The sequence below is a fragment of the Gopherus flavomarginatus genome, chromosome 5 (genome assembly GCF_025201925.1).
Source record: "Gopherus flavomarginatus isolate rGopFla2 chromosome 5, rGopFla2.mat.asm, whole genome shotgun sequence".
NCBI classification, from domain to species: domain Eukaryota; kingdom Metazoa; phylum Chordata; order Testudines; family Testudinidae; genus Gopherus; species Gopherus flavomarginatus.
In genome coordinates, this window is record NC_066621.1 from 113,027,769 (window position 1) to 113,042,776 (window position 15,008).

At 46.3% G+C, this 15,008-nt stretch overlaps 1 protein-coding gene across 3 annotated transcripts in view; it reads right to left on the reverse strand.

The window, feature by feature from the left end:
* LOC127051540 (uncharacterized) overlaps positions 1-15,008 on the reverse strand; it is a 39,763-nt gene that overhangs the window by 13,702 nt on the left and 11,053 nt on the right. The window contains exon 1 of one of the 3 annotated variants that reach the window (XM_050953960.1): positions 11,580-11,671. The exons of the other annotated variants lie outside the window; for them this stretch is intronic. Coding sequence (XP_050809917.1) covers positions 11,580-11,646 — 67 coding nt within the window. The 5' untranslated portion in view covers positions 11,647-11,671. Of the gene's footprint in view, positions 1-11,579; positions 11,672-15,008 lie in introns of those variants that run through there. 3 annotated transcript variants of the gene reach the window in all.

Sequence of the window (15,008 nt, forward strand, 5' to 3'; positions counted from 1 at the left end):
TATAAAAATATCAAAGATGTATTTGAAGTGTTGGGAAAATGACAAAACTCACAGTTGCTCGCATGCACATAACTGTCACAAAGGTTTCTCTTACAGAGTCAAATAAAATACACTAGCGTGCTAGTTACGAAGATCAGGGACAATATATAGTTCAACAATTCAGTTTATAAGACATCTTAAGTGTTTAAAAACAAGTGAAAAAAATAAGAATTTATTTTTTCACATCCTATTTGTATTGCAGATTCTTGCTATTTTTCACATGGAGGCATCTGCAACCATAAGGATGTCCCCTCTTCTTTCCTGATTTATCCTCTCATCCTCCTCTCTTTAGATCTATAGCCCATTTCCTTTTAACCAGGGAGGACTAGATGAAACTGCCTTTCAGAGCTCCTCCATGCTCCATCCACATTGAGCTCTGACCTAGTTTTAACCACTGGCGTAGGCCAGGATGCAATTATATTTATTTTAAAAAAAAATTAATAAAAGACAGTTACCTTTTCCGTAACTTGTGTTCTTCAAGATGTGTTGCTGATGTCTATTCCACAATAGCTGTGCAAGCTCGCCATGTGCACTGGAGCCAGAAGTTTTCCCCCAGCAGTACCCGTAGGGGCGTGCCCATAGCAACCCCTAGAGTGGCACCTCTATGGCATGGCATAAGGGGCGCTGTGTGCTCCCCCACCCTCAGTTCCTTGTTGTCAGACAACTCCGACAGAGGGGAAGGAAGACAGGATGTGGAATAGACATGATCAACACATCTTGAAGAACAGTAGTTACAGAAAAGGTAACTGTCTTACCTTCTTCAAGTGATACTCATGTGCATTCCACAATAGGTGATTCTAAGCTATATCTGTTGGAGGTGGGTAGGAGTTCACAAACTCTCAGTATGGAGCACAGCCCTGCCTAACCCAGTGTCTTCTCTGGTCTGGGAGACGACTGCACAATGCGAGGTGAACGTATGAACTGAAGATCATGTGGCAGCCCTGCAAATGTCCTGAATGGGGACATGGGCTAAAAAGGCAGCCGATGAGGCTTGCACCCTAGTCGAGTGTGCCCTCACAATTGAGGGCGGAGGGATTCCCGCCAGGTCATAACAAGTACGGATGCACAAGGTGATCCAGTTGAAGAGCCACTGAGTGGAGATTGGCTGACCCATCATGCGTTCGGCCGAGGCGATGAACAGCTGCAAAGACTTCCTGAACGGCTTAGTCCGCTCCAGGTAAAAGGCCAGAGCCTGTCTCACGTCCAGCACGTGGAGGCGCCACTCCTCACTGGACGCACGGGGCCTGGGGCAGAGGACTGTTAGGAAAGTGCCCTGACCCATGTGGTAGGCGGAGACCACCTTCAGGAGGAACGAAGGATGTGGGCAGAGCTGGACCTTATCCTTATGGACCATGTACGTGGGCTCAGAGGTCAGTGCCCTGAGTTCTGAGACTCATCCAGCAGATCTGACCACCACCAGGAAGGCTACCTTCCATAAGAGGTGCGACCAGGAGCACGTAGCTAACATCTCAAAGGGGGGACCCATCAACCGGGCCAACATCAAGTTCAGGTCCCATTGCAGGACTGGGGGCCTAACGTACAGGAAGAGATGATCCAATCCCTTAAGGAATCAGCCAGTCATAGCATGGGAGAATACTTTGTGCCCTTGAACTAGCAGGTGGAAGGCTGATATGGTCGCCAAGTGCACCTTGACAGACGAGGATACATGGCCTTGGGCTCTAAGACGAAGGAGATAGTCTAAAATGAGCTAGATCAGGGCAGCCATGGGAGAAACGCCCCTTTCAGCTGCCCACTGGGAAAACAGACTACTTTGCCAAGTAGGCTCGATGTGTGGAGGGTCGCCTGCTTTCCAAGAGGACTGAACCCCTTCCGAGCACGTCCTTTCCTCCCGGCCTAACCATTGAGCAGCCACGCCATGAGGTGGAGTGCAGCTACGTTGGGGTGGAGGAGGCAGCTCTGGTCCTGGGAGAGCAGGTCCAGGCAGAATGGCAACGGCTACGGCAGATGGACTGCCAGGCTTGTAAGGGTCCCATACCAATGTTATCTAGGCCATGCCGGGGCAATCAGGAGAACCCCGGGCCCAAACGGTCTATCTTTTCCAGGACCTTGCCGATCAGAGGGGGAAGGCATAGAGAAGCTGGCCTGGACCAGGATAGGTGGAAGGCATCGGAGATAGCTCCCACTCCCAGTCCCCCCCGGAGCAGAACTGGGGACACCAGCAGTTCTGCTGAGTCATGAATAGGTCCACCTGGGGAGTTCCCCACTATTGGAAAAGTCTGTGCACCACCTCTGCATGTAGAGACCACTCATGCTGAGAAGAGAAGTCTCAGTTCTGGCGATTCGCCCGCGAGTTCCGGGTGCCCAGTAGGTGATAGCTCTGTAGGCAAATGTCGTGGGCTATACAGAAGTCCCACAGCCTGAGGGCTTCCTGGGAGAGGAGCAGGCCCCGCCTTGCCTGTTAATATAAAACATCGAGGCTGTGTTGACTGTGAGAACCCTGACCACTGTGCCTTTCAGGTGCGAGCAGAAGGTCACGCAGGCCAGCTGCACTGCCCTGAGTTCCTTGATGTTTATACACAGGGAAAGGTCCTGCGCAGACCACAGACCTTAGGTCTGAACATCTCCCTCAGGGGCTCCCCACCCCAGGTCCAATGCGTCAGGCACCAGCTCCACCAACGGGGGCCTGCCCCTAAACAGGACCCCATGGACCATGTTCCCCGGGGAGGACCACCATTGTAGGGAGGCAATCACCGGCTCGGGCACAGCGAGGACCTTGTCCATCCTGTCTCGGGCCTGGGAGAACACTGAAGCCAACCAGAGCTGGAGGGGCCTCATCCTGGGTCTGACATGGCGAACCACACATGTGTATGCTGACATGTGACTAGGAGCTGGAGACACACTCTGGCTGTCATCATGAGAAACTTTGTGACCGTGCTGATGAGCCCTTTCAGCGTCTTGAATCTGTCCAGTGGGAGGGAGGCCCTGGCCCAGTCCAAGACTGCCCCAATAAACGCCATGCGCTGTACTGGGACTAACACGGACTTGGTGTCATTCACCAACAGGCCCAGGGTGACGCACATGGACAGGAGGAGCGCCACATGATCCCGCACCTGCGACCGGGAGCTGCCCTTGATCAGCCAGTCATCCAGACAGGGGAAGATCTAGACCCCACGATGTCTGAGGTAGGCCACCACCATAGACATGAACTTTGTGAATACCCTGGGAGCAGTGGACAGGCCAAACGGGAGGACCGTAAATTGACAGTGCTCCTGCCCAACCGTGAAACGGAGGAAGCACCTGTGCCCCTCAAATATATGAATGTGGAAGTACGTGTCCTGCAGATCGAGGGTGGCGTACCAGTCCCCGGGATCCAGGGAGCGGATGATGGAGGACAAAGAGATCATGCAAAACTTGAGCTTTACCATGCACTGGTTCAGGCCTCGCAGGTCCCGGATAGGCCTGAACCCGCCTTTGGGATAAGGAAATAGCAGGAATAGTACTCCTTGCGTTTAAACTCTGCTGGCACCACTGCCACCGCTCCCAAGCCAAGGAGCTGCCCCAACTCCTGCTCTAGCAGGGTCCCATGAGAGGGGTCCCCCAGGAGGGATGGGGGTGGAGGGTGGTTGGGAAGGATAGAGGTAAACTGGAGGGTGTAGCCCCAGGAGACAGTGATGAGGACCCAACAATCTGAAGTCCGCCGCGACCACTCCGGGGAAAAAAGCGCACAACTGGCTGGAGAAGGGAAGCTTTACTGCGGGTGGATCCCTAGTGTGAATTAGTAGGTCACCTCTGGGTGTCCCATCAAAACTGACGTTTCCCTGCCTGTTTACCCTTGGTGGACTCAGGATGGGGGACAGACAGCCTCTGTGGGCGTTTCTTATAGTCCTGTTACTTTTTATAAGGGGGCTCATATTTAGAGTGGGTGGCCTGGGTGGAAGCCTGCTGAGGCTTAAACTTGGGCCTACCCAGAGTCAGGACATAAAGCGTAGTGAGGGAATCTTTCAGGCCATGCAATTTCACATCCATCTGTTCCGCAAACAAGATCTTGCCCTTGAACTGGAGGTCCTGCAAGGAATTCTGTGCCTCACAGGACAGCCCAGACAGCAATAGCCACGACGCCCTTCTCATGGACCCTACAGAGGACATGGACCTTGCAACTGTATCTGCAGTATCCGCAGCATCTGACGCTGCCTGCAGGGTTGCCCTGGCAGCAGCTGTACCATCCTCCACCAGAGCTTTGAACTCCTTCCTGTCACACTCCTGGAGGGAGTCCTCAAATTTGGGTAGAAAGTGCCCCACAAATTGAACTCATACCGACCCAGGAAAGCCTAATGGTTCGCCACCCTTAACTGCAAACTCGAGGACAAATAAACCTCTCTCCCAATAAGTCCAACCTCCTTGAGTCTTTATTTTTCGGAGTAGGGGCTGGTTGGCCCTGTCTCTCCCAGTGGTTGACCAATTCGACCACCAGGGAGTTGGAGGCAGGGTGAGGGTACAGCTATTCATGCCCCTTGGTGGGCACAAAGTACTTCTGTTCTGCCCTCTTAGAGATGGTGAGCAAGGAAGCTGGGGTTTGCCGCAAGCCATTTGAAATTTTTGCCACCCCTTTGTGGAGTGGAAGGGCCACCCTGCCCAGTACTGAGGCCAACAGGACATTGAAGAGGGAGTCTGAGGGTTCCTCCACCTCCTCGGCCTGAAGGTTGAGACTTGATGCCACCCTTTTCAATAGTTCCTGGTGGGCCTTAAAGTCCTCCTGCGGAACAGAGGGAGGACGGGGCCGTAATTGCCACATCAGGGGAGGGTGAGAATGCAGGCATGGAACCACCGGTAAGAGAGGTCCCACCACTTTGTTGCCCTCTGGACACAGAACCAAAGATGCACGTTCTACCGATTCTTTTCTGGGAGGCCGGGAAAGGGAGACCGACAGTCATGCCGAGGCTCCAGCCACTGAGCGAGCCCCCACCAGGGGATGTATCAGCCAAGGAGCCCAGTGCCAATGCACCTGCTGTGGCACCGGCAGAGCAGGCTGTTCAGCCTAACTAGCCTGTCCCATCGCCTGACGACTATGAAGGGAGGCTGGGCCGGCATACGACCTGCCACTGTCCCTGGACCAGGAGGAGCAGTAGCATTGGGAATGGTGCTGACCACGAGACCATGATCCCAATGTCGAGGAACGGTACCGCCGGTGGCAGCTGCTCCGTGATCGGCTCCAGCAGGCAGATCCGCAATGGTGAGGCGCCGGCGATCAACGCCCGGGACTGTGGGAACGGTGCCGTGGTGGGGCCCTGGAGAGAGACGACCAACGTGAACAGCGTCGACGACTGTACTGTAACAGGCCACGGTACCCTCTCAAAAATGAGGACCTCCGGTGCTGTTTGTCTGTCTGTCTGTCTGTCTCTACGGGGCCCACTCCCTTTGCAAGGTCTTCGGTCCCTCGAGGCAGAGTGCAACCTAGAATCCCTGTCAGTCCGAACCCAGTCAGACAACCTGGTAGGGGGTCGACAGTGACCGGTGTGAACAACACATGGGATGGTCGCCGAGCAGCAAAGAGCGTTGGGAACATTCCCTCAACCACGAACGGTACCAACCAGGCGGCAACTGCGGCAATCTAACCGGTGGCTTGCCTCTGGACCAGGGAGCCAATGGTGGCAGAGCCCCTGGTACCAGCAGGGGCATAACATCCTGGGCCACTTGCAGGGCCTCTGGCATGGAGGGCACCCGGACATCTTGGGAAGCCTGTGCCAACTGGTCTGGGTTACTCTGTTCAACCTGAGTCGGAGGCCTGGAGGCCGACAGGGACCGAGAACTACCCAACAGGGGTCTAGTCTCTCCCCCAGTCTTGCTCCAGTGCCTCGATGGAGAAGACCTCCTCTTAGCCTTCTTGGAGTGCCCTGCGGACGAGGAGCAGTGCTGACTGGTGGAAGGCGCCGAAGGGTTGAGGCACACCAGAGTCAGAGTCATTGCCAACTCCATCAGAATAGCTCAGAGCCGAATGTCTTTCTTTCTTGGTTCAAGGCTTGAAAGATCTGCAAATCTTGCTGAGATTGGGTTTCCCTCAGACAGTGTAAACAGTCTGCATGCGGGTCACTCACTGGCATCGGCCGCCTGCAAGTGTCGCACGACTTAAAGCCCAGGACATGGGGCATGCCCCAACCCTGGCGCACTAAACTAAAGTAACACTAATTTAAACTACTTCAACTACAGGTACTACTACTACGAACAAACAAGAGTTCTAGAGGAAAGCTTCAGACAAGCTGGAGCAGAGCAGTTCCGATGCACTTTCACTGGCGGCAAGTAGGAACTGAGGGTGGGGAGAGCGCACATCACCCCTCGTACTGTGCCATAGAGGCGCCATTCCAGGAGTCACTTGGGGCGCTCCCCTAGGGGCACTGTTAGGGGAAAAACTTCAAGCACTGGTGCACATGGCGAGCACGCACACCTATTGTGGAATACACATAAGCAATCGCTCGAAAAAGAACATGGATTGGCCCCATCCATCGAGGCTTTGTCTACATTTATACTTTTTTCTTCTCAGATAATTCTTTTCTACCCCATTTTGTCTGCCTTTTCTATTTAGATTTAGATTGTAAGCCTTTGGGCAGGGACTACGTTTTACTATGCGTACATATAGCACCTAACATAATGAGATCACATTCTTAGTTGGGGCTTCTAGGCTCTTCTGTAATAAAACTAAATAACAATAAATTTCATTACTACCACTGGTGGGAGCACTAGTACAGACAGGCTGTCAATTGAAGCCACTCTTCAGAGCAAGTCTAGAAGAGGTAGTGGTTAAAAATGCCAGGCCTGTGGGGCTGATCCAAACCAGTGCTCCCACTCTTTCTATCACTGGTGGAGCTGTACCATGCCAACAACGGACAATTTTAAGTCTACGGTAAAGCCAGCCAAAGGCCAGCTAAACTACAATTTTAGCTTTGAAGTGGTTTTGAGTCATATTTAAAATTGCTTCAGCAAACATGGTTTAAATAAAGGAGTCACTATTAATTAGTGCAAAAGATTAGCTCTCTCTCCGTATGAAGAGCTCTCAATGTTGCTTCCACAGCACTTCCCAAAACTGAGACCAAGAGCCAATAATCTCTTATTATGCTGCAGAACATTACTACTAGGCCTTTAGGCCAGATGGACTCTATCTAAGGTTTATATAAGTTATTAATTATTACTTGTAATGTGGTAATGCCCAAAGGCCCGGATTGGGATTGCAGTTGTACTGTGTTAGGCATTGTACAAACACATGGTCTAAGAGCTTCCACTCTAATTTGAAACATGATGCACAGTATGAACAAATAGTAAGACAAATAGGAAGAGCTGGAGAGGGGATCTAACAGTAGTGACATTAAGTGTTGCAAATTACACAGCTAGTGTGCAGAACTCAGTGGCTCCAGATTTGGCTTTTTATTTTTAACCCAATAAATAAAATCTCATCTGTCTCCCACTGTCCCATCCAACATTGGTTTGAAAATTATTTACAGGCATCATAAAAAAAGTGGGTCTTGAGCAGGGGTGGGCAAACATTTTGGCCCAAGGGCCACATATGGGTCCGGCAATTGTATGGTGGGCCATAAATGCTCACAAAATTGGGGGTTGGGTTGCAGGAGGGCTCCTGGTGGGGGTATGGGCTTTGGGGTGCGGCTGTGGATGAGAGGTTGGGAGTTCAGGAGGGTGCTCTGGGCTGGAACTGAGGGATTCAGAGGTTGGGAGGAGGATCAGGACTGGGGCAAGGGGACAGGCTCCGGGTGGCGCTTACCTCAAGCAGCTCCTAGAAACAATGGCATGTCCCCACTCCAACTCCTACCCAGAGGTGCAGCCAGGCAGCTCTGCTCACTGCCCTGTCCACAGGCACTGCCCCTGCAATTCCCACTGGCTGTGGTTTCCAGCCAATGGGAGCTGCGGAGGCGGCGCTTTGGCAGGCGGCAGTATGCGGAGCCCCCTGGCTGCCCCTATGTGTAGGAGCTCTAGGGCGGACATGTCGCTGCTTCTGGGAGTCATACAGAGTGCAGCAAGACCCTGACCCCACCTCCTGGCAGGAGCTCAAGGGCCGGATTAAAACATCTGAAGGGCAGAATGTGGCCCCTGGACCGTAGTTTGTCCATCCCTGGTCTTGAGGAAAGAGAATAGTGGCTTTTTTGATCCCTTTCACATAGCAAGCCTTTGAGTGCGACTCCCCCCCACTTTATAAATTAAAACCACTTTTTTATATATTTAACACCATTATAAACGCTGGAGGCAAAGCAGGGTTTGGTGTGTAGGCTCACAGCTCTCAACCCCCCATGTAATAACCTCACAATCCCCTAAGGGGTTCCAACCCCCACTTTGAGAACCTCTGCTCTTGAAGATACTGGACATACAGCCTCCTTGGGACCACTGGACGATCAAGATCCTAAAGGAGCACTCAAGGATGATAAGGCCATTGCGGAGAAACTAAATGAATTCTTTGCATTGGTCTTCACAGCTGAGGATGTGAGGGAGATTCCTAAACTGAGCCATTCTTTTTAGGTGACAGATCTGAGGAACTGTCCCAGATTGAGGTATCATTAGAGGTGGTTTTGGAACAAATTTATAAATTAAACAGCAATAAGTCACTAGGACCAGATGGTATTCATCCAAGAGTTCTGAAGGAACTCAAATGGGAAATTACAGAACTACTAACTGTAGTCTGTAACCTATTATTTAAATCAATTTCTGTACCAGATGACTGGAGGATAGCTAATGTGATGCCAATTTTTAAAAAAGGGCTCCAGAGGTGATAACGGCAATTACAGGCCTGTAAGTCTGACTTCAGTACCCAGCAAACTGCTTGAAACTATAATGAAGAACAATATTGTCAGATATATAGATGAACATCATTTGTTGAGGAAGAGTCAACATGGTTTTAGTAAAGGGAAATCATGCCTCACCAATCTACTGGAATTCTTTGAGAGGGTCAACAAGCATGTGGACTAAGGGGATCCAGTGGACACAGTGTACTTGGATTTTCAGAAAGCCTTTGACAAGGTTCCTCACCAAAGGCTCTTATGCAAAGTAAGCTGCCATGGTATAAGATGGAAGGTGATTTCGTGGATTGGTAACTAGTTAAAAGATAGGAAACAAAGAGTAGGTGTAAATGATCAGTTTTCAGAATGGAGAGAGGTAAATAGCAGTGTCCCCCAGGAGTCTGTACTGGGTCCAGTCCTATCCAACATATCCATAAATGATCTGGAAAAAGGGGTAAACAGTGAGATGACAAAATCTGCAGATGATACAAAATTACTAGAGATAGTGAAGACCTAGGCAGACTGCAAAGAGCTACAAAAAGGTCACTTAAAACTGAGTGACTGGACAACAAAATGGCAGACGAAATTTAATGTTGATAAATGCAAAGTTATGCACATTGGAAAGAATAATCCCAATTATACATATAAAATGATGGGGTCTAAATTAGCTGTTACCACTCAAGAAGGAGATCTTGGAGTCATTGTGGATAGTTCTCTAAAATCATCCACTCAATGTGCAGTGGAAGTCAAAAAAGCAAAAACAGAATGCTGGGAATAAATAAGAAAGGGATAGATAATAGGACAGAAAATATCATGTTGCCTCTATATAAATCCATGGTACGCTCACATCTTGAATACTATGTGCAGATGTGATCACCCCATCTCAAAAAAAAGATATATTGGAATTGGAAAAGATTCAGAAAAGGGCAACAAAAATTAGGGGTATGAAACAGCTTCCGTATGAGGAGAGATTAATAAGACTAGGACTTTCCATCTTGGAAAAGAGACGGCAAAGGGGAGATATGATTGAGGTCCATAAAATCACGATTGGTGTAGAGAAAGTAGATAAGAAAGTGTTATTTACTACTTTTCATAACACAATAGCTAAGGGTCACCAAATGAAATTAATAGGCAGCAGGTTTAAAACAAACAAAAGTAAGTATTTCTTCACACAACGCACAATCAACCTGTGGAACTCCTTGCCAGAGGATGTTGTGAAGTCTAAAATCATAACAGGGTTCAAAAAAGAACTAGATAAATTAATGGAGGATAGGTGCAATAATGGCTATTAGCCACGATGGGCAGGGATGGTGTCCCTAGCCTGTTTGCCAAAAGCTGGGAGTGAGTGACAGGGGACGGATCACTTGATGATTACCTGTTCAGTTCATTCCCTCTGGGGCACCTGGCACTGGCCACTGTTGGAAGACAGGATACTGGGCTAGATGGACCTTTGGTCTGACCCAGTAGGGCCATTCTTATGTTCTTGGGCAGAGAAATGGTTATTGTAATATAGACCTTTTGAAAAGGGGGGCCGGGGACAGGAGGGACACCCTACTTCCCCAAATCCAGAAAACAGGAAATCTCTGACTTCCCCTCCTAATATTGTCTTAATTTTTCTGAGTTTACCAAAACCTGAAGAGCAGCTCCCTGTAAGCTCAAAAGCATGTCTCTCTAACAGAAGTTAGTCCAATAAAATAATAATTAATAATAATACATCATTCACCTTGTCTCTCCAATAGAACTATGACCATATATAAAATATACAGTATCATCAGAGAATCATCTGAATTCTTCAGAAACAACAACAAACTGAAACATCACCAAACACAAGAAAGAGAGAGGGGAAAAAAAATCATGGATGCTCTTTACAATAACTACAAACAGAATAATAAAATAAACACTACCAACTTCCCTAAATGTCTTAACTATGTGGAACATAATCAAGATCAAATAAATCTTCAAATCAACAATATTTAACCATTTCCTAGATTGTTTATATTAGTCAAACCAGCAAATTAAGAATGGTTCATTTCTTTTTTAATAATTTTTAAAAAGCAACCAACCGGTCAGCATAGTAGAATGGATAGATTTCGCTGTCCATTTTAATCTGACACATCTGACAAAGCCAAAGATTTAGCCTCCACCTGTCTAAAGTGAGGGGGGTGGGAAATAAAATAAATGCTCACACAGGAACACCTTAAGGCCATGAAATAACTTGCCCCAGTGTTGCTAGGCACATCTCAGACTCCATTCCTGTCAACGACTAAGAGAAAAGATATGTTTTCACCAATCTTGATTCTACAAAAGTCCCTGCTGAGGCAGTGTAGTCAAGTAGACAGGACACTAACTGGAGACTTAGAAGATCTGGATTCTATTTCAAGCTCTGCCATTGACTCAGTGGGTGACCATGGGCAAGCCACTTCACTCTCTGTGCTTCCATTTCCTTCCTTCCACTCTTTCCATTGTCTATTTAGATTGTAAGTTCCTTAAGGCAGGGACTGTCTCTTATTATATGTCTGTATACTATCCCCTATAAAAGGGCCTCTAAGAACTACTGTAATAGAAACCATAATGATATAAAATGACAAGATCACTCCTTAAAGGTACTGTGTGTGAATTCAGCACTTTAATATAATCCAGAGCCGGAAGACCATCCTAAACTTAATGAATCCAATATGACAAACTGATGAAACCAAAGTTCTAAAAAGCAGATAACCAGCTAGAAGTGCTCATCACCAAATGGTGATGCATTTTCTGTTAGATACACAAACACTGCAGGGCAAAGAAAAAAATGACTGAACACATTACCTTTGTGGGAGGTCACAAAATGGCAGCTTACTTTAAGCAGCACTTGTACAGTAGTCTGTATGTGCATATTCAATCCATTACTAAACTCAGAATTTGAGGTTACCTATTTCATAACCGAGAAAGAAATAGTAACACATACTTCAACAAGTTAAATGTATGAACCCTTATATATCCATCTATTTCTAAATCACCACTGATTGCAGCATCTAGGTGCCAAATATTAAAATGTACACTTCTGCCTCACCTTGGGAAGGCTAGCTATATCTACTCCACCCTCGGTAGGGTTGTACTACATAGGCGAACCCTTGATGCCTATCTCTCCAGGTATCTCCAGACAAGAAATAAAAAAGAACCTCAATACATAGGTACTGTTCTTGTGTCACCAGAACTTGGCCTGTTACTGGTACTAAATGATGGAAATGTACTGTACATAATCCAAGCTCTAGTATGTACCTTCACAGAGTTAATAACACTTTAAAAACAAACGAGGAAGAAACTGCACATAGTTTATGAGATTCATCTTAAACTAATTCAATCAGTTGTGTTTTTTTGCTGGAAGGAATATTACTGTCTGTATTACACTTCAAAACTGGTTCTGCAGGATCTGCTCACTGTGCATTTGTAATTTAATCAACACCTTAGAAAAAAACTGACACTCTGCCACAACTCAGCCTTAACATAGTAGATTTAAAATTAGCCATAGAAACATCTGAAGCCTCACACTGGATGGACAGCACCTCTGACTTTATTATATCTAAACATTTTGGCACTATCAAAAATCTGACTGTACAAAAGTATTACAGAATCCCAGGGTTAGAAAGGACTGCAAGGGTCATCTAGTTTAACTCTCTGCCAAGGTGCAGGATTTGTCGTGTCTAAACCATCCAAGACAGATGACTATCCAGCCTCCTTTGAAAAACATTATGTAGCCTCTAAATTACAACAGGAGGTTGCATAGCACACTGAAAAGAGACGACTTAATAAAGAGGTAATCTAAGAGCAAAGACAACTGTTTTTTTTCCTATATAAATTCAAGATCACAGAGGAAAAAGCAAATATGCTTTGCAAAGACTAACATTTGTGTTGCTTAATAACGCAAAGCTAATTTAAACTTTGAATATGATTTGGTGATACTGAATGTACAAGTTGAAGATAAGGCCACCATCTCTCACAAAAATTAATTTCCCCCATGTAGCCAATAAAATTTTAGATATGACCTCAGCATGAATAATCTGGTCATGCCTAATACCATCTTCCCCTCCGAAAGTCTCCATTAAGATTACCATCAACTTCCTGGTACTTTTGTCCAATAGAAGTCAGGTTTATTTAATTAGTACTTTAGCTCTTTTGATGTATTGTTCAGGGTGGATAAAAATCAACGCTGTTTTTTTTAACTGGAAAAAATCATTTTTTTTATTTAAATTGGATATCTTTGATAAAATGCTTTTTGAGGAAAAAACCTATCTAAAAATAGCTTTAATTAAGATATAATGTATCTCAAAGATATCTCATCATTGAATAGGGATTATAAATTTTAATGCTATAGTATGAGACAATATATTCATGTAATGTTTAAGAAAAGTTTTCTAAATAAGTTCCAATAGTTCGTGGATTAGGGACCCAATTTTATGGGGTTCCAGGGGCTTCTGTATAGATTATTTAGGTTAATCAAGGGAGGGTCAACCTGTGGCTCCTGGAGCCGCATGTGACTCTTCAGAGGTTAATATGTGGCTCCTTGCATAGGCACTGACTCCGAGGCTGGAGCTACAGATGCTAGCTTTCCAATGTGCTGTGGGGTGTTCACTGCTCAATCCCCTGCTCTGCTCCAGGTCCTGCCCCCATTCCACCCATCCCCCCAAAGCCTGCCATACTCTCACTTCTCCCCTCTCCCCACCAGAGCCTCCTGCTCACTGCAAAACAGCTAATTGCTGCAGGCGGGAGACATGGGGAAGAGAGGGTGAGGTGCTGATTGGCAGGGCTGCTGGTAGGCGGGGAGGTGCTGGGGGTTGAAGGGGGTTAGCAAATGGGGGCTGCTGACGTATTACTGTGGCTCTTTGGCAATGTTCATTGGTAAATTCTGGTTCCTTCTCAGGCTCGGGTTGGACAACCCTGGATTAATCTATCTACCCAATGGGACTCAGTGCTCAGTCTACAATATACTATCAGAGATGCTTAGTTTTGCAGTTCTCAAACTGTGGATTTGTGTCTTCAGAGATAACATGCTTGTTAACAGCAAAAATGTTTTTAAATAAATAATATATAGAGGTGAGAAATAACAAGACCTCAACTCTATTGTCCCTCTGCAAATTTGTGTACACAGAGTCAATCCCTTACCTCTCTCTAAAAGTGAAAAGTTTCAAAAAGTTCAATGAATAGAAGATTGTTGGGGGTGGAATAGATCTGGACAAAGAAAAGAAGTCTGGAGATAAATGTGAGACGGGAGGGACAGGCAGCAGAAACAAAAGTGAAACTGTTTGAGCAGCATATTCCAAAAGTCTTGAGGTCTGAGTGTAGCCTTCATTGATCTGAGATCTACCATACCATTCTCTCACTAGAAGGGAAAACCTATAATGGCAGCAGGCCATAAGAGAGACCCAGCTTGGGTCTCATCTATCTGAGTTGTGAAGAATATGTTGGTTGTTATAACCTTAATACAAGAATGCACTTTTATGTAGAAATCCATGATTAAATCGAGTCTCCCTGACTAGTGATTTAAACCATGATTTAAATCAAATTGGTTTAAATCAAATCCACCCTGGTGCTGTTTAAATTTACATCTCTTTGACTGAGCTGATAGAAGCTCCACTGTTCAATTCTGAACCAGTCAAGTTCCTTATATGTTGTATAAAATTGTACCATACCTTTAACAAAGTCATATGACCTAGTTTTCATTGATGACTAACTGCTTATTTCTAGTCCTTGTTCTTATATCAACCTTTTCCTTTACAACTTCATTTTCCCAGTGGAAAATTGTAAAAGGTAATCAATGCCACTTCCTAAAACTGGCGATACATTAGAGTCTAACATAACATCCCATCTCAATTTATCAAACAGTATTTAAAATAATGAAAAAGATTCACAATATATCCACCATCTTAATGATGATCTAACCTTCTGTCAATTTGGCTTCTGCACAGTGACACCACTTGATCTCTACTCAAACATGACTCTGTTTGGATAAATCATATTCCTTACGCTCTGGATAAGGAGCACAGTACAGATGCAATTTTTCTTGTTCTATAATAGTACTAGTTACGATCTCTTAGCACTCATGTTCATCTTTCTTTGCTCTTGCTCTTTACTCATCATGATGCTTTAATTAGAACCTCTTGAAGATTTCCAGTTCCACCTTATCTTTTCTTTTCCTCTCATCTATAACAAAAGTATCTTTCTCTAAAGGAATCCTGCCCCCCCAATACCTGCCCCTTA